The sequence below is a fragment of the Lissotriton helveticus genome, chromosome 2_2 (genome assembly GCF_964261635.1).
Source record: "Lissotriton helveticus chromosome 2_2, aLisHel1.1, whole genome shotgun sequence".
Lineage (NCBI taxonomy): Eukaryota > Metazoa > Chordata > Amphibia > Caudata > Salamandridae > Lissotriton > Lissotriton helveticus.
Window position 1 is genome coordinate 473,369,569 of NC_136060.1, and position 18,916 is coordinate 473,388,484.

At 44.5% G+C, this 18,916-nt stretch overlaps 1 protein-coding gene across 1 annotated transcript in view; it reads left to right on the forward strand.

Annotated features, from left to right (window-relative positions):
• ATRN (attractin) overlaps positions 1-18,916 on the forward strand; it is an 800,866-nt gene that overhangs the window by 347,811 nt on the left and 434,139 nt on the right. Inside the window, exon 16 of the mRNA XM_078678722.1 lies at positions 12,257-12,476. Coding sequence (XP_078534848.1) covers positions 12,257-12,476 — 220 coding nt within the window. The remainder of the gene's footprint in view (positions 1-12,256; positions 12,477-18,916) is intronic.

Here is an 18,916-nt window from a genome sequence, read left to right on the forward strand (position 1 = left end):
TTAACATGCAACCCGCCCACCTCCCCTCTGAGGCTCTTTAGGCTAGGATGTTTTTAGCTTCACTCCTGTGCGAGAAAATCTGAGAGCCTGAGCCTCTGGGGAGAACATTCTGGTGGGTGCTGTCGCCTGATTGGCTGTAGTTTAGACTATACAAAATGACTAGGATAGTCATGAGTGTGGAAGTTTTTTCTACTGTAGCTTGGGCTACTTTACTTCCTGGTTGGGAATTACTGGTTTTTCCAATGTTATTATAGCATATTATTGCTTTTTTATATACCGTGGGACTCCCACTCCGACGACGGGGAATGATTCAGGCATGTGAATCTATGAAAGACACCAATACTGGAGAACCACAGATTACAGGTAAGTAACTATTGTTCTTCTTTTTACTTGTAAGGTCCTTACACACCCTGAAGATCACCTTGGTAGGATTCGCACTGTTCTTTATCTCCTGAGAGTAAAAGGCAGCCCTAGCTGAACATATGCCCCTAGCTGAACATATGGCCCGATGGTACACTCTAGTGCAGGCCCTATAGGCCGACTTGAGGTCAGCGTCGTAAGTTTTGCGCCATGCACGTTCCGCTTTTTTGCAGGAGGATTTGAGCAATTTAAGGGAATCACCGTACCAAGGACTGGAGGGACTTGATCTGGTCTTACTCCACCTGGCCGGTATAAGAGTATCTAATGAGTGATTTAACCACTCACAAAAGCTATCGTAGCCAAGAGAGACTTCAATAGGGGGTTGAGGATGGTGTTTCATCAAAAGCTGATGAAAATGCTCTAGATTTAAGTTTCTCCAGGGGCGCTTGAAAAGGTCGGGAGTATTATTTCTGAGGGGAGGAGTAGAAATAGTGATATGGGTTTCGATCAGTGCACATTCCCCACGGGTCCCAAAAAGTTCATCCAGGTTCCCCAGCAGGACCACTGCAAGTGTTGGTTTCATTGTTTTTTCCAGAATTTAGATTATTACTCTCTCTGTTGACTCCCAATATATGACAGTTTTAAAGCTTTCCAGATGGCGTGGATAGGTCAGCTTTTCGTCTATTCCACAGAACGAGGTGGGGCATGTCCTGCTGTTGGGAATGTAGAGTATGTTATGTGGAGATATTTCACTTGAATCAGTTGACATACAGATCCCAGGCAGGCCATCCTAGCATTTCTTCGTCTGCATTATTGAGGGACCCACTCCATCTCGTGCTCTTCTGTTTTAGTTATGAGTATCTGGAGCATTGACAATAAGTGTGATGAATTTGGGATATCCCACCCTTCCCCAATCGTCCTATCAGGATTTTGGCTTTCAGAAAGGTTATAATATGGGAGCTCTGAAAGAGCGATTTGGTAGCCAGGGAGGACGTGATCCAAATTGTAGATATTTGTAAAATTGGCTTTTGTTTAGAGCAAAGTGTTCCTGACGTTCCTCATGTGTGATCCCTGCCAAACGTCTCCTAGATTTGTAATGCCAGTGTTGTCCCACTTCTTAAGCCCAGTTAGTTAAGATGTATATTTCAACCATCTTCTATGTCACAGTGTGGAATGTTGTATTAATCAGTGGTCCTGCCCATTTAAACACAATGCTGATCACCAGTTCAGGAGTGCCACTTGGGTAATCTCTGCGAGGTGTTTGTGGGGTGGGTCTGCCGTAAATAAATCCCGTAATACCATAATATTATCAAGGACCAATTAAGGCTATTCAGCCTTATAGACTGGGTCATCCTTTCCTCCACAAAAGCTAGTCATTGATTACAAAAATGCGTAATGCCCAGAAGTATGGGGAGAAGAGTTGGACTAACGACTAGGGCAGTCGGCATCGAATCTGGAGATCTGGGTTCGAGTCTCGGCAATGAAGCTGAACGTCCTCAATCAATCAAAGCATTTATATAGCGCACTACTCACCCGAAGGGTCTCCTCACATGCCTAACAAAAATTAATGTGTCCTCATGTAATGCAACTGGTGCTACGTAAAGCGCTCTGATACCCAATTCAGGTCAAGTTTGCGCTATATAAAAGTCTATAAAATAAAAAAATAAAAATACAAAAAAAGTATAAACACATAGCTGACATCCCTCAGTCATATACTACTATTTGAGGAGGGTGTCCCGCCCACTTAAAGGAGCTTATTGTAGTTTTAATGTTTTCAACCATTTAGCTGAATATTCTGCAGAGAATCGAGAAATAGTGGGAAAAACTTAATGTTCGAGGCATATGAGCTGCAGATTCTACACTATGCATAGATCGCCACCTAGTGTTGGGCCAGGATGTTTGCAGTTTGTTGTTGTCATGAAAAGTTCTTTGGAAGTCCCACCAATGAATTGGAAGCAACATTAAAAACAATATTGGATCAAGCCTATGAATTAGGTTATATTTCAAATGCCACGAAACAATTCCTCACTGTACAATATCTCACTCTTGTATCAGAGCTTTCATCCGCAAAATCGCAAAGACAATTTACCGATATCACAATACATGATGATTAAAAGGATTTGTTCAGACCCTGAGGATTTGGAGAGACATTTAAATCTACACCATTGCAAATATAATGAAAGGGGTTACCCTCAAGGGGTCCTGGAGAAAGCTAAATATCGGATCAAAGTGTATGACCGAGAGAATCTTCTCAAACAAAAACCTAAGAAAGTTCAAGAAAGGCATGTATGGCTCTAAATTTTCCACCAGTTCCATGAAGATTAAAAATATAATTACACGACATTGGGAACTTTTACAACATGAACCTGACTTTGAAGGGATCTTTTCACAAAGACCTATTTTTGCGTACACCAGATCAAAAAATTTGAAGGAACTGTTAAACACACCATTGACAAATCAAGAGCGAGTTAAAAAAGGGATGAAACGTTGTATGAATTGTGTTCATTGTCACTATCATCATTGGGGCAAATGTACATCAACCACATACGGGTCAAACCTTGTCATTATACTATGATTGTGATTGTAATTCCAATAATCTGATTTATTACATCAAATGCCCTTGTGGTAAACTTTGTCGGAAAAACTGAACGAAAATTGAAAATCCGAATATCCGAACATAAGAGTACCATCAGGAATGCCAACATCAAAAGTAATCATGCAAAACTTTGGCTGGAAAACAAACAACATCTCCCAGATACAGTTTTCAGTCCTGGAAAAAATTAAACCAGTAGAAGGTGTGGATCTGACCAGATCCCTCCTTCAAAGAGAAATATTTTGGATACAAAGATTAGGGACCCAGGAGCCAAAAGGGCTCAATGAGAAAATTGATTATTCATGTTTCCTGTGATTATAAGGAGGGGGCACCCATAGTGTAGTGCATTTGTAGGTTTCTGACTGTCATTCAAAGTTTCTGATGTATTGTTGTAATGTAAATATTGTCACGAAAAACCCTTTTGGATTTATAATAATTTTTTCACACTTTATTCATTTCCATTTTTATTTTTATTATTTTTTCTCTCATTTTTTCTCCCATTTATGCACTAATCATTGTCGCCGTTGTTGTTTTTTAGAGGTCCGTTTCGAACTCATTGAAATCTCACATTTTTTGAACCACACTGCACCAAGATGGCGCTTGTAGAGTCGAGAGGATTTTTTTGAAAACAGTGAAACCCGTCGTTTACGTTTCGAGCGGCAATCTCATGGTGTTGTTTCAATGGACGAGTTGTTTGCTAGAACATTCACGCTGTGTTGAGAGAGCCTGCCTGATCAGTTATGGGATTGTTTCAAGAGATAGCATTCACAGGTTTTACACTAGGTTACGATGGCGCGAGTAATTAGCGAGAAGGTTGAGAAGTCCGCTCTTTATGTTGGTAGCGGAAGTATTCGAGAGTTGGGAGTGGTGGAGTTTATCAAAAACCGGGAGATGTCGGAGGAGTATGTGAGGAGTTATTGAGAAATTCGAAATAACAAGTGAGCATCCACTTGGCGAATTCAAGGTAATATTCTGGTGTTACGGGGCAGGGTGTACTTGGGTCTATGAGGAGGATGAGAGGCTGAACAGTTTGTTCCGTTCTTTTAAGGTGTCGGAAGATTGTTGTTTGGAGGCAGAGGCTGACGGATTGAGACCTAGTAAATATCGAGGTAAGATGTAGTGACGTTCTTGAGTATAAGTGTCCAGTTCAGTTTGAAGTTGATCGGAGCTCCATTTACTGTTACTTTTTGCGTTTTGACAGACGGTGTACATATTTCTCGCTTGCAGAGTGAGTACATTTAAGAGTTGTTTTTCACAGACCATGGTATGGTGGTGGAACTTTCACACTTTTTTGACACCCCTTCAGAAAAAAGTGAACTTTCATATTGCTTGCTACATTTAGAATGTTTTAGAGGATTTATGTGAAGCTTCTATAATATGGTGTTTTACTTATGCTATGTATATATTTAGTTTCAGGCCCCTGAGGAAGAGTCCATTGGGACTCGAAATGCATCGGGCATCATCAGCATGTGACACCTTCATGAAATGAAATGTTGCATCATATATAATGTGTGATATTATTGAAATTTGTTAATGATTTTCAAAGTTGATGATTAAAATCAAATAAAACTATGTTTGGAGAGTGAAAACAAAATATATGTTTTTGTATAAGATGGATAAGGTATAAAACCAAGTTTCAAAACATTTTGTGTATAGTATTATTTTGTAGAGAAATTGAGATTGTGACTAGTTTCACATATAGCAACAGTGCGCAGAGGTTGAGTGTCCAGTCCATTCAAGTTAGAAATGACTCCTTCTTAGGACCACATTGCGCATGGGCATCGGCTCCATCCCCCCATTGTTTTTTTTCGCTATCGGGCTTGGATGTATCTCCTGCGCTCCGGTTTGGAACCAAATTTCCTTCGGCGCGCAATCCTCACCCAGTTCGACGGTATTGTCTCGATCGCGATCTACCACGAGATTCTCAACTAATTTCGAAGTTTTCGATTCCGGTCGTCGACGAAGGCCTACCTAGGCCTCACTTTCTGGCTCATGGAAAGGACGCCATTTAAGAAGTGTCCTCAATGTGGGTCAAAGTTTCCCCACACCGACCTACATGAGCTGTGCTACCCGTGCCTTTCACCGGAGCACGAGGCCAAAGACTGTTCGGCGTGTGCCTCATCCGCTCCAAGAAGACGATCCGGGGCCGACTAGCTCGAAGAAGTATGGCTCGCTTGCTCGTCCGCTCCGATTCCCGACAACATTTTCGATGAGGGCGTCAACGTGCCAGAACACCAGCACGCCGAAGAGAGTATCGGATCCTCAGATGCCGAAGACTCCTCCGTGGAGGAGGTCACTCCAGCTCAACGGGTCATAAGTAAGACCGTCGACCCCACCCCTTCCTCGACACCATCTAAAAAGGCTTCGGTCAAACCCTTGCCTTAGGGCTCGGGTGCACACCGAGAGACTGCTTCGAACGCCCCGCCTTCGGGCCCGGCAAAGAAGACCACAAAGCCTTCAGGCGGCTCGGGCTCAAGCCAGAGAGGGGGTTACAGGGGTAACAACAACAAAGGCAGAGGCAAAAACACCTCCTCCCGCTCTGCCTCCATCCCATCCCAATGACTTTCCTCCCCTTCCCCCCAACATTCCACTCCTGTGGGGAGAAGACTCCAACAGTTCCTGCCTGCATGGATCAACATCACATCAGACAGGTGGGTGCAACAAATGATTCACTCAGGTTACTGTCTAGAATTAACATCTACCCCCCCCCCAAACATACCACCCAAACAGCGTCAATTTCACAAGAACATCTGTCACTGTTAAAGCAAGAAGTAGTATCTCTGCTAGAAAAAAGTGCAATAGAACTAGTTCCTCTGCACGAGCAAAACAAGGGGGTTTACTCTCTATATTTTCGAATCCCAAAGAAGGACGGCTCTCGAAGGCCTATTTTAGACCTCAGACTGCTAAACATATACATATAGTCAGACCATTTTCACATGGTCACACTCCAGCAAGTTCTTCCTCTCGTCACAAAACGACTTCCTGGCTACTCTAGACCTCAAGGACGCATACTTTCATATTCCCATTCACAAAGCTCACAAGAAGTATCTCAGGTTTGTAATAGACGGGCAGCACTACCAGTTCAAAGTACTCCCATTCGGAGTCACAACAGCACCAAGGGTCTTCACCAAGTGCTTGGCAGTGGTGGCAGCGCATCAACGAAGACAGCACATCCATGTCTCCCCGTACCTCGACGACTGGCTCATAAAGGCCAGCTCACACAATCAATTCGTAAAACACACTTCTACCACCATCCACCTGCTCCACGGCTTGGGGTTCACAATAACCCACACCAAGTCTCATCTACAGCCATCCAAAGTACAACAGTACCTAGGTGCCACAATAAACACCTCAACAGCGCTAGCTTATCCCACCCCAGCAAGGATAGCCAGCATGCAAACTCTCCTAACAAAGTTTCAGCTACAACACTCCCTCCCAGCACGAGTGTTCATGCAACTCATAGGGATGATGGCCCCTTGCATCTTCATAGTACCCCATGCAAGACTTCAAATGCGTCTGCTACAAGAGTGCTTATCAAGTCAATGGAACCAGGCTCAAGGTCACTTAACCGACCTAGTGTTGATAGACGGTCGAACTCATCGCTCTCTGCAGTGGTGGAACACCAAAAACCTTTCCAAGGGACGACCGTTCCTAGAGTCAGTTCCCCAGATAATCTTGACTGCGGACGCATCGCTCTCCGGCTGGGGAGCCCAGCTACTGCAACACACCATGCAAAGCAGGTGGACACCGCAACACAAGTTACTCCACATCAATCATCTGGAGTTACTAGCAGTATTACTAGCACTAAAAGCTTTTCAGAAGCAAGTAGCAAACAAAGCTGTGTTAGTCCGCACGGGCAACATGACAGCAATGTATTACATACAGAAGCAAGGAGGCACGCACTCCCTGCAACTATCTCTACTAGCACAAGAAATATGGAGGTGGGCCATACCTCAGAACATTTTCCTTCTAGCCCAACATGTCCCAGGAGTACAAAATACTATAGCGGATCTGTTAAGTCGTCAAACACAACAGACCCACGAGTGGGAACTTCATACGCAAGTTCTTCAGCTATTCTTTGAGATGTGGGGACAACCTCAAATAGCCCGGATTGCCACCCACGAAAACGCAAAATGCCCAAGCTTCGCTGCCAGATATCCACACCCACTGTCCAAAGGCAATGCGATATGGATGAATTGGTGAAACAGATTTGCGTACGCTTTTCCACCTCTACCACTCATGCCACTAGTAGTACGCAAACTACAGCAGCTTTCTCTGACCCTCATCCTTGTTGCTCCAACGTGGGTACACCACAATGCTACCACTGTCTGTGGTACCACACCAAAAACTGCACCTGTCTCCATACCTCTTAACACAGAACCGTGGAGAGATCAGACACCCGGACCCAGCTCAGCGCAACCTTGCGATATGGCTCCTGAAGTCCTAGAATTTGGATATCTGAACCTTCCTCCAGACTGCATGAATGTCATTAAAGAAACTAGACGTCCTACCACTAGGGCATGTTATGCACCCAAGTGGAAACGATTTGTAATGTATTGTCATAACAACGACATTAATCCCTTAGATGTGGCTATTCAACACATCATAGGTTACTTACTGCATCTTCAAAGATGTAACTTAACCTATCCGTCTATTAGACTACATCTTGCTGCAATAGCAGCATATCTGCAAAGCAGACATCTATCTCTGTTCAGAGCGCCTGCCATTAAAGCTTTTATGGAAGGCCGTAAAAGAATAATTCCTCCCAGAGTACCACCTTCACCTGTATAGAATTTAAACGTCGTTCTCACACGGCTAATGGGGCCTACCTTCGAACCCCTGCACAAATGTGAATTACAATTTTTAACCTGGAAGGTTGCGTTCCTAGTAGCTATTACCTCCCTGCGCAGAGTTAGTGAACTACAAGCACTAACCATTCAAGAACCCTTTTTGCAAATGCATCAAAATAAGGTTGTTCTGCGTACCAATCCAAAATTCCTGCCTAAAGTCATTTCTCCATTCCATCTCAATCAATCTGTGGAACTGCCCGTTTTCTTCTCGCAACCACAGTCGGTAGCAGAAAGAGCTCTTCACACTTTAGATGTCAAAAGAGCGTTGCTATGCTACATAGAAAGAACACAACCCTTTCGTAAGACAAAAGAACTTATTGTGTCTTTCTCACCACCACACAAGGGCAATCCCATTTCAAAATCTGGAATAGCTAGATGGATTGTCAAATGCATACAGATTTGCTACCACAAAGCTAAACGTACGCTATCTGTTCCTCCTAAAGCCCACTCTACCAGAAAGATAGGGCCTTCAATGGCATTTTTAGGGAACATTCCCCTAGACGACATCTGCAGAGCAGTACTGGGCTACACTGCACACATTCACAAAACACTATTGTGTAGATGTGCAAACAAAACAACAAGCTAATGTGGGCCAGGCTGTTCTCAAAACATAATTCCAAACTACTGCAACGGATAGGGGTGGTCGCCGCTAAGAGTGGGTACTGCTATATAATCTATGCATAGTGTACAATCTGCAGCTCATATGCCTTGAACGGAAAATGCTACTTACCAGTATGCATCTGTTCTTGGCATGTAGAGCTGCAGAGTTGTACACGCCCACCCTCCTCCCCGGCTACCCTTGTCTGTTCCAGTATTATCTTAATTAGATACAAATTACAAGGGCATCCTTCCTGTACTTGCAAAGCTCCATCATTTCCCTAATGGCGAAAAACAATCTGGGGATGGAGCCGATGCCCATGCGCAATGTGGTCCTAAGGAGGAGTCGCCTATCTTGTGACTTCCATAAAACTTTTCAGGACAACAACAAACTGCAAACATCCGGGCCCAACACTAGGTGGCGATCTATGCATAGTGTACAACTCTGCAGCTCTATATGCCAAGAACAGATGCATACTGGTAAGTAGCACTTTGAGTAGGACTAGACTGCGAAGCATACACAGCAGAAGCTTGGACCATCTCTGAAGATTTTATTTCATTTTAGTTAGGTGGGGAAAGGCTAAGGTTCAACCTAAAGCCTTGTTCCTGTACAATTTAAATGCAAAGGTATTTGGAACCTCAAATGCTTTTTTAGAAGACAGTTCTGCTAAGTTATGGTTTCATTATCTCCCTTAAGTGAGACAAGGAGGGACTTATTCCAGTACACTAGGAGCCCAAAAGCCTCTTCCTAATGGTTGAGACTTTTGTAGACGGTAAGGTCCTGATAAGTTAGGGTTGGCCAGGAAAAGCAACACTTCATCAACATATAGTGCTATTCTGCCTCTGCTCCATCTCCTCCTAGCCATCCCCATATTTGAGCATCGCACAGAAGCAAACTGCTACAAGTTCTATAGCAAGAGTGTAGGGGAGCGGGGAAGGCTGCAGCCCTGACTTGTCCCTCTGCAGATTAAAAAAGGGGTTCAGTGTTTATTTGTACCTGTGTATAAGGTTTGGAATAAAGTATTTTAGCATACCTCCTAAACTGTGGCCCAATTCAAATACGTTCAAAGACCCTGTCTAAGAACAACCAATCCACAGAGTTAAACACCTTCTCAATTTAACAAGCAAGAGAGCACAAGGGTCTGTAATTTGCTGAAGTGTCAGATGTACTCGACGTATGCAATGGTGGGTGTGTTAGAGTATTCAGGAATCTATTTGCTAGGGCTTTAGTGAAGATTTGAACCCCTGTATTAACCAGAGAGAGGTCTGCTGCAGGTGCACTGGTTTACAGGTTGACCGGGCCCGTGAATGACCACAGAAGTGCCTCAATCGAATTCTGGAGGGAAAATGCCGTTTTGCCATCTGTGTACAGGTCAAATAGTCGGGAGAGTCGGAATTTTGTGGAATTTGCAGTAGTATTCAAGAGGGAACACATGTGGTCTCGGTGTCTTTTCTGAATTCATATTATGTAATGCTTCTTCTATCTCCTTCTGTGAGGGTCAAATTTTGTTCTTTCTTTTGGGATGCTGTAACGAAGGGACCAGGATTTCTGTACAGATATACTCGGTCTTTTCATGTAGGGAGCATTGTTGAGCATTATTTGTGTGATAGTCGGTAAATACTGTGGCAATTTCCACTTATTTACATCACCCCTGGCCACTGTGGCCCCGAAATCTCTGGAATTATCTAGGAGGACATCTCTCTGGTAGACAACCAGTATAGTGGATTTCCAGTGTTAGCGCAGTGTTCATAGACCCTTCTAGTCAAGACAATGATGGGCCTCGCCCAGGGAGGTCTGTTGTAGTGAGGCTTTATCAAGTTTAAGTTGAAAATGAAGGGTAAGCCACACCTCTACGAAACATTGACCCTCCTTTTTTCAGGGTCCGGGCTTCAAGTTCAACTAAATGACATTTTGTCTTGTTATGTATGCCTAATATAGGCCTTTAGGCCCCTGCCACACACATCTGGTGACTTTGCCAGCTGCCCAAAGTGTGCTCATAGAGGAGATGAAGCCATTATCTCTGTAACATTAAGATTGGAGCTATATTGTCTAGTAGTGAGATAAATCTTTTGTACGGCACCACGCGTTGATGTGCCATATAGGCCGGCAGTCTACGGTGGGCTTCTATTTGGGCGATGAATAGTGAATGATCCAAGATACCTATTGAGAGGATTCCCGCTGTCATCGTGTGGGGAATGTCCTAGGCAAGAAGTAGATCTATATGGCACAGCAATTTATGCGCTTCCAAAGTATGTTTGTTTTCTCTAGCTTGCGAGTGGCAAACTCTCCAGGCATCACACCGCCCCAGTGAGGCCATCTAGTTCGTTAGCAATTTGGATCCCTCCCTCCATCCAGCCAGAGATGGGAACACCTGTTGAATCTATACATGGGTTAAGAGAGGCTTTAAAGTCTCCTCCTATAATAGTGATGCCTTGTGGGAGGTTCAATATAACCATTTTGATTGCAGCCAGGAGAGGTTTGGGCATGTGAGGTTTTGTGTCAACTCTGAGAAAGTTTTAAAGCTTCTCTTAAAACAGGCCTTCTATTCCAACATATCTTCCAAAGAAATCGGATATAGTTGCCAGAACCAGAAAAGGAAAATTCCTGCATAAGAGTATGACCACCTTCTAGAGCCTCGAATGAATCTTGCGTTGAAGACACTGACGTAACTGGAACGTGCAAGGGAGGGACGTCTTGAGACCTGTAAATGTCTTTTGAAACTTGAGCACAGCAGGTGTGCCCCTCTTGTTGTACCGAAGGGCAGTTGTCCTCTTGATACGGTCAGCAGGTCGTTGACGTTTCAGGTCATGACCAAAAACGCTGTGGTAGGGGAGGGGTTCGATTCCACAGCAAATGAGAAAGAAAGGAAGGCAGAATCAGGCAGCCTATGGAAAGAATTTTCACTGAAACTTTTTGCATATATTTATTTTACATAAGTCCTGGAAATCTAGAGAATATTGTTTTCTTTGATGGTCTCTTTTTCTGTTGCTTGTTACTGGTTGTTCCTAAGTTATGACGATTTTTAGTGACTCTGATACACTGCTTATGCTATGATAGTCCGGTGACTCTCCACTACGTTGTTCGTGGCGGTTTCTGATACGGTATTCCTGTGGCTCAGTGATTTGGCGATATTCTGTCATATTCCTGCATGCCTGGGATCCAACTTTGAATTATATCTGGCCGAAATTTGAACTACACCTGAGTAATTTTTGTAATTATGCTTGCTCTTTTGATAAAAAAACCCAGAAAATTATGAGATCATGCCCATTTCCGGAATTATGAGTAATTTGCCACAAAAATCCTACCACATGAGCACAGGAACAACAAACTTGGTGAGTGCGAGCGATTGCTGGCTGCTGCTGTTAGTGTTCGGTTACATTTAGAGCTACTTGCTTAGCACAAAGTGCATCCTGTGTTCCATTTTGAAAAATAGTGCTAAATTCTGGGTTATGCTCCTTGTGAAATGCCATATAATATTGCTTAATTTTGCTGGGGGTCACGTAATTATGCTACAGCAGTTACACCCACCCCTACTTTGAATAGTCTCGTGTTCGGTCTCTGCTGGCTACGCACAACTGTTGTCTCACAGCAAGTTGATCAATGTCTAAACCAATAATAAATAGTGCACTACAATAAAGGTTGTAATGTTTCTCAAGTGAAACATCAAGCTGGTGGATGTTATATTTTAAAAAGGGTTAACTTCAAGGTAAAATATTCGATTTATTGATGACTGTCTGACTTTTTCATGGTATACGTAATAAAGGCATGCTCCTGGTTCACCTCATTTCAACTTCCAGTGTTTGATATTTCACTTTTGATTTTGTAATGATGCCATTTTTTCTTTTTGGTTTATAGCCTAAAACAATTTTGACTCCTTGGGTTGGACTAAGAAAGATTAACGTGTCTTATTGGTGTTGGGAAGATATGTCACCATTTACAAATACCTCGCTCCAGTGGCTGCCAGGTGAACCTAGTGATGCCGGATTTTGTGGGTACTTAGCTGAGCCTGCAACAATGGGACTGAAAGCAGCTGTTTGCATCCAGCAAATAAATGGTAGCATCTGTGAGAGACCTGGTAAGTATTTCTTTAGGGTGGCCTCATGGGTCACATTTGTTTTATAGTTCAATAATGTTTTCATGTTTGCAGAAAACGTAAACTTTAAAAATAATCACCATGGCTGGGTGGAAAATAATTAATTGTAACATTTCTAGTCTTATTTTAGGTTTAATGGAACTTTTAAAGTGCTCATACGTTCAAGAGTTTGTTGGTGCTAGAATTTCCTACAGCAAAATTCTACCGCTTTTCTCCCAAGCCTCTAGATTTTTTACATTGAACTAAGTGGTGACTTGGCTAATCCTCTGAAAATACATGTTGATTTTCTAAAATCTCCATTTTTTTCAAATAGAGGTAATAGACATTATTAAATGAAGGAAAACAGTTTAAATCTGTACTACCCAGACCAAAAGTCAATTACTTTAAACTTTGGTTAAACTTTGGTTAGTCAATATTTGATTTTGGAGCGGAGTTAGTTGTGGTCAGGGCATCCCTGTTGAAACGCGTTGAGCCTGCTTGTTGGTTGTTTGGATGATTGGAGATGAAATAAATTATTTTGAGTGTCATTAATTCCTGTATGGTGTGTGTGAGAAGTTGGCCTGATATGTAGTGCTCACTATTCTAGTGATCACTATGTATCAGTCCAAACAACCCTTATTGATGATTGGTTGTAAGTCAACCTTATAGACCAGCTATCCTAGTAGCATGGATACGAGCAGTCTAAGGCTAAGACTCTAGAGGGCGTGTTAAGCCAGCTGTTTTACCATCACATTACCCCTTGAACACCCAGTGAAAGGACACCACACAAGTTGTTATGAAAATAAATGTATATTTATTTCTAACAAGTCTACCCTGAACTCTTTATGAGTCAGGGAGCTAAGCACAATACAAAACTCTTAAGAAAATACTTTAAGTCGCACAATTTACACAAATGCCCGAGGGGCACGAAAAACCATATATTACAAAAGTGGAATGCGAAATACGAGCAGGTAAGTAACAACTCTCAGAGGCTTTAGGAATGCTAGGCCTACAATACTGAACACTCAGGTTAGGAGCAGGAGGCCTAGGGACGCCACGTGCAGAGTGGGAACTCTCACGCGTAAGGCGGGAAAAAGCCTATGGAAGCTAATATTCACAAAGTTAGTGTTCTCGGGCGAACCCGACTAGGTAGGTCAAAAACGAAAGTGGATCTGGACCCTTGGATAGTGAGGCTATGCTGAGGCACCGAAATGCCGAAGTTACCTAGCCCAGGGGCTGCAGCTGCATAGGTCTGAAAAGACGTCGGGATTCTCTGTTGACGAACCAGGAGCCTGAAGGAAAGGAGTTGCTGGCAGGCGACCAGTGAAGATTGTTCGGGTGATCCAAGCCTGGATCGAAGAAAGATGACACCTGAAAGCAGAGGGGACCAAGTTCGTGACTACTAGCCAGTAGTCAGGTGGCACCAGGAGGGCACCGGGTGGTAGTCACCTCGACTAGGTGAGTGGGCGACGCTGGGCTCTGTAGTCTCACGGACCAGGAGGCGTTGTCGGCGACCAGGATGGAGGTACGAGCTGTCCCACGATGGATGATGCTCTCGACGTCGCTGGACCCAGGATTGGGGCAACAAGTCTTGGCAAATTCAAGCCCACGCGGTGGACCTAAAATGGCGTCTGGAATGGACCAGGAGGGTCCGGGGTACTCCTCTCTTGGAAGGGAGCAAGGGCCAGTCTGGAGCAACCAGACCAGCAACAGTGATGTCGTCGGGCGTCGTTAAGAAGGCCACAAGCCAGCGGGCTAGTAGCCAAACAACGCGGTGAGCAGCAAAAAGCAGAAGGGCCCCACGCAGATCGTGGAGATGCTGGGAGGCTGAACTTCGGTGCTGGGGCTGCTCAGGGTCGGGGCTTCTCGGACCCCAAAGCACTCACTAGAGGATCCCTCGGCGGTCGTGCTGGAAAGAAGTCGTGCAGTCTTGAAGATGGCCGGTCCCTCGAGGTCTCGTCGCACCCACGGTTCTCAGCTTAGCTGTAGAGGTGGGTAGAGGTCAGAGGTGCCAGGGAAGCCGGTTCTCGTCGAGCTGGGCAGTCAGATTCCGGAGGAAGGACTTGCAGCAGACCGCAGTGTTCTTAAGATGGTGCCTGCGGATGCAGGGTGACTACTCCTTAGTCACAAGGGAGAATCTTGAAGAAGAAATCTTGATGTCCTTTCGTAGAAAGTCGTGTCTTGATTCCAAAGATGATCTGATTTGGAAGGGGGCCTGGTCCTACCTTTATCCTGCAAAAAGGGGCTGGCACGCGACTAAGTCCTGCCCTATGGGTGGGACTAGGAGGGGGGTGGTTACACCCCTCTCCTTTGGCGGGCTTTCCCCAGGCCAGGGGCTGGAGTGCCCCTGGAACTGGTTTCAGCCGGCCTATGCACAGTGAGCACCGGGGTGCCACTTGCAGTCACCTTCCTCTGAAGCCCTGCCTACCTAGGATACACAAAATCCTGTCTGGGACGGTGCTAGCACCGCCCCTGGCAGGAAACCCTTTGTCCTTGCCTCCTGCTCTGGGAGGACTCCCAGCAGCAGGAGGGCAGACTTGTGTCTCGGTGGCAGCATCCATTTTGTGGAGCTAAGGCTCTGTTTGACTTTAACCGGGGTTACAGGTTACACACATGTCGTGTCCCTCTAGAAGGGTGGAATGCTAACCCCGTCGCCAGAATTGGCGAGGGGTTAGTATTCCAATTCGTATGACACCTTACTCGACATGTTTTGATAAAGCGATACCAGAGTTGGCATATAACCGCGAGGATTATAATGCACTTAAGAGTATATGGTATGCGATATCATGGAAACGGCTAAGGGATGGATCCCGAAAGCTGCAGACAGGCTCAGCTCATGCCAGAGCACCATCTCACACGATTCCAAGCACTCTGCCTTCAGGATTGTTAAGGCCTGCCATAGGAGTGACTGATAGGAGATCTGTGTGTCCATTTAGGTTTAGATATAGGAATACTATATCTACAACAGAGGGTGAGTACACCACTCTGCCCCAGCTGTCAAGCAGCCAGTTGTGTCTGATTTAGTTAGTCAGCCCAGGGGTGGCATAATGCATGCTGCAGCCCCTGGGAGACCTCTGGGTGCACCTCAGCCCTGGGTACAGGGACTTGAAAGGGCCCAGTGCCAATTCAGTACCTGGGTACAATTTGGATTAGAGAGAACAGCTAGGCTGTGGGTCTGATTAGCAGGCCCACAGCCAGGGAAAGTCGTAAACCAGTGAAGCAAAAAGCAAAAATCTGGGTGATCATAGGATTGCAGACCCTACTCTCCTACAGTGTGCGTGCAGCCTAAGCGATGTACTGCGCTTGATTGGCGTGAATACATATATAATATATATATTTTTATCTATTGAAGTGTGTGTGTGTGTGTATGTGCTTGTAGATATATTCATATATATGTGGTAGTAGAAATATATATTGTGTGTATAGATCTCACGTCTAGCAGTTGTCATTTCTTGCAGCCATTGCTGACAAGGATTTACATATGCATAGTATACAGTGCTTTGCCATGGTTATGATGATCATTTACATCAGCGATTTGTGACACATCATTTAACATTGCATGGCAGTTTTACACAAAACCACAGCAATTCCCCTTATGGATAGCCCACATTTGCAAATAATATTGGTTTACGTTATTCCTCAAGTTCACTGTTCAGAGGTTTCTTGGAACTATTGTTAGTGGTGAAGTTGCTGGAGATGGCATATTGTTTTTATCAGGTGTGTTTGTAGAGGTGTTTTGTAGAGAAGATAGTTTCCGGAGATGAAAATGGAGAGCATCCATAGTTTGGCTACCCCTACTGAAAATAACTAATTTCTATAGGTTGAAGTATGTACTGTACATACTCATTAAAAGAAATGTTGACTAGCTTGTAGGTTTCTGGTAGGGTGTTGAAAGAAAAATCTTTCTGTCATGAAGACAGGGGTGTTGGTGTAGATGGTTTTGTGGGCAATAGTTAAAGCTTTCAATATAGTTCTCTCATATACAGCCAACGGAGGTTTCGTTTCTTCAGATCAGAAAGCAAACCTACTGCTACGTTCTGCAATAATTGCAAACACAAAATATGCCTTATCGTTGTTTTTATGGGGAGTGCAAAGTAACATTAAATTGCCATCGGTTTTCCTTGACTGGATTAATGCATTGACAGCAGCAGTGGTAAGAATGGTTGAAGTAACTGAAAATACAACAGGAATTCGGTCTGCAAGTCCTAGATGAGCATGAATATACACACACTCAAGTTACCGAGAAGGGGAAGGAGGTGGGCTCATAATAGTGGGGCATTGTAGATTATCAACCTTGATTTCTGGTGAAGTTAAAAGCAATTCTTTTTTTGTGATTAGGTTTTACATAATTAACAGACATGCACTTTCTTGTGACGGCCAGGCTTTTGGCCAGAGGTACTTCACTTTCTTTAGTTGGGCTTGTATTCTACAAGAAGAAGATGGGCCAGCTGGTGTACATTGATATTAAAAGAAGCAGGGGTAGAATGCACCCCTGAAGAACGCCACATTTCAGGTCTTTAGGTGAGGAGAGAAAGGGTGTAAAGAAAACCACTAGTCTCTTTTGCAAAAATGATTTAAACTAAGCCATAGAAGTTCCTTTAATTATTGTAGTGCATAATCTGGAACGCAAGTCGTAGGAAACAGGGTTTTTGTTGCAGTTATCCGCTACACTTTTTACCGGTATGCGACGTTTACGACGCAACCATTACAACGCCGTTCCACTATGACGCAGTCATAACAACGAAAGTTGTTACAATGAATTGCGCTGGGGGGCGCTCAAGCATAGTAAATCATTTAATTTACTATCCCAACACCTTCCCTACTATCCACGGGGGCTGGTGTTGGAATAGTAAATTAAAATGTTTTAATTTGCGCCCCCCCAACGCAAGTTGTTGTAACGACTTGCGTTGTAATGGAACGCGTTGTAAAAGTGTGCGTGGTAATGACGTACATCCCTTTTTACCTGGTATTTGATGCAACGTTGACTGAAGCGCACTGGATTCCTGCTGACCAGGTCCCTGGTGCCATGTGTTTTTTCTCCAAACCATATTTACTGGTCAATTGATCACCAATTGGCAATGCCTTTAGCACCTCTGTAATTTCCTAGTAAGTGGCATCCCTGGTACCGAGGGCAAAGGAACTAAAGAGGGTCCCCAAGAGCTGCATCATATATTGTGCCACTCTAAGGGACCAAGAACCAAACCCATTCTGACTGCCACCGCAGGGTGCTTGACAAGGTGCTCAAAAAAGTGAAAACACGACATGGCACACACCCTGTGTGCCATGTTCCCAAACAGTTCATGTAATATTTTCAAGTCACCCCTCCAGCAGCCCTTAACAACCTTAAGGCAGGGCGCCTTATATTACACATGCGGGTATATTTGCATGTGTAGATATGCCCCTGTGCTGGCCAGTTCAGTTACTGCCGGTACAAGTGAACAGGGAAGTCATCTTAAGGTATGCACTGAGCACTAGTCAAAACGACTTTACCAGCCTCCTAATGTCTTCACTGAAACCTATGCTGTTTGGCATCAAACACAGGGCCGGACTGGCTACCGGGCGTTTTGGCCTGCTGCCGAGCTGGGGGGTGATTTCACTGTGGTGGGGTCTGATTTCGTTGATGGGGACCTGCGTGTGCTTCAAAATAAACAGAGCAAAACAAATGTTTTTCAGCACACGCAGGTCCCCATCAATGAAATCAGCCCCCAGCTCGGCAGCATTCCAAAATGCCCACTAGCCAGTCCAGCCCTGATCAAACACCTCATATTAATAAGCTCACATGGATTTGAGTGATGGATTTATTAATAGATGCACCTAGAGGGTAACTTAGAGGTACCCCCTGAAAACCTACTGACATCTAGTGTGTTTGCTGACTGGTCCTGTCCAGCCTGCCATCAATCTGTGTTTCTTACCCTCTGGAGGTGAGAGCCCACACTCTCTGAGGTCCGAAACAAAGCCCACTGGGGCAGGAGGTGCTGTCACCTCCTCCACGCAGGATATCTAGTAATCTGCCAATCAAGAAGGAGGCTTCAAAGTCCTCCACCATCTGCCGTATGCAACTCTGGCTTCTCCCAGACAGGGGAAATGCCACCCCCCGGCACAGGGCCCATTTAGAACTAGGACAGGTAGGAAAATTAGCTATGCAGGAGGAATGTTGAACTGCCAGGCTGTGGGCACACCTTTAGGATGAACAGCCTGAAGTGAACACGAAAGTTAGCAATCCCACCATCTTGTGTGCGGTGGAATTTGGAATTCTGGGACAGGGCGATACCCACTCCCCAAAGGAAGTGGTCATATAGGGGGAGTAGTGACCCCAGGGGTAAGTAGCCCATACCACCTCTCACTCCTGTGAGTATTTAGGGAACCAGTACTTCAGGTTCAACTAACTAAAAGAAGAAGAGGAATTAGAATTAGAAGTTTGCTGACCCAAGAAAAGAGGAGCA